The following is a 1,242-nucleotide window of genomic DNA, read 5'->3' on the forward strand; positions in this document are numbered from 1 at the left end:
CTTCTGCTGCTCAAAGCTTTAGTGTTTTGAGCAGCTTAGCTGCTTAATAACTTTCCAATAAGAAGCAAACTTTTAGTGGAGGCAGTGTGATGGTATGGGCTATAAAAAGGCTGCATGCACTGAGCTTTGTTCTGCAGCATTAGCTCCTTCAGACGCCATTTTATCAGAGACGACCTCCTAAAAGGTTGAACCGGTCGGTCTGTTAGAGTCCCAGTGGCTGGCAGTCAGGGGAGGCTTTTATAATCTAATCCAACAATGCTTACCTTTTTTTTTTTTTTCTTTTTACTGATGTGGAATCTTTGAATAGAAATAAGCAGATGGTTTTTAATGAAGGAATTTTACAACAGAGAAGGAAGTAGAAATTAGTAGAGAACTTCTAATATTTCCTGTTCTTCCCTCATAGTTTAGCCCCAAGAGTTACGGGTAGCACTAAAGAGAATTTGGATTATGAAGCAACAGAAACAAAACAAAACGGTCCCATCATTATTTTCTCAGGCATTTTATAAAAACTTTGTTTTAAAAAATGAATTTAAAACCCATTGGTTCTGTATAATAGAACATTTTAGTGATTTTCAAGTGTTACCTGGTTAAAGTAAAACCAGGAGACTGAGATCTTCGGCCTCTCCTCCTGCCATGCAGAGAGGTTTGGGAGCATCAAGGCCATGGAGTCATGAGATTGGTACTTAAACCACATGAATTAATTCAGTTTGATCTCTGTGAGAGTTTCTCTGAGCACATTCCATGGATTTCTGCCTGTTAATGATTTTATAAATGCAGTATTGCAGCAGGAACCCCATTTAAAGCTGAGCGATCTCCTGTCTGTGTTTGTAGTTCATCCCCATGCCGGTGCTGTACGGTGTCTTCCTCTACATGGGCGTAGCTTCCCTCAGTGGGATCCAGGTACGCCGTCTGTTCGCTTCCCTTTGTCTCCATAACTTGGTTTCCTTCTGGTCTGAACCATCCTGATGGGAGGCGACCTGTTAATCGCTGACAGGTTTTATGAATTATTGTCGCTGTGTTTCTCAGTTCTGGGACAGGATCAAGTTGTTCCTGATGCCATCCAAGCACCAGCCAGACTTCAGCTATCTCCGCCACGTTCCTCTGAGGAGGGTTCATCTCTTCACTCTCATCCAGATTATATGCCTGGCTATTCTCTGGGTCCTTAAATCCACCTTTTTGGCCATCATCTTCCCCGTCATGGTAGGTGCAGAAACGCCGTTTGCATGAAGCCTTTGCTGCTGC

At 42.8% G+C, this 1,242-nt stretch overlaps 1 protein-coding gene across 1 annotated transcript in view; it reads left to right on the forward strand.

The window, feature by feature from the left end:
- The window catches only part of LOC107101937 (electrogenic sodium bicarbonate cotransporter 4-like), a 72,142-nt gene that overhangs the window by 57,954 nt on the left and 12,946 nt on the right, over positions 1-1,242 (forward strand). Inside the window, exons 19-20 of the mRNA XM_015401029.1 lie at positions 832-900; positions 1,027-1,200. Coding sequence (XP_015256515.1) covers positions 832-900; positions 1,027-1,200 — 243 coding nt within the window. The remainder of the gene's footprint in view (positions 1-831; positions 901-1,026; positions 1,201-1,242) is intronic.

The sequence above is a fragment of the Cyprinodon variegatus genome, unplaced genomic scaffold, assembly GCF_000732505.1.
Source record: "Cyprinodon variegatus isolate N-32 unplaced genomic scaffold, C_variegatus-1.0 Scaffold1174, whole genome shotgun sequence".
NCBI classification, from domain to species: Eukaryota; Metazoa; Chordata; class Actinopteri; order Cyprinodontiformes; family Cyprinodontidae; genus Cyprinodon; species Cyprinodon variegatus.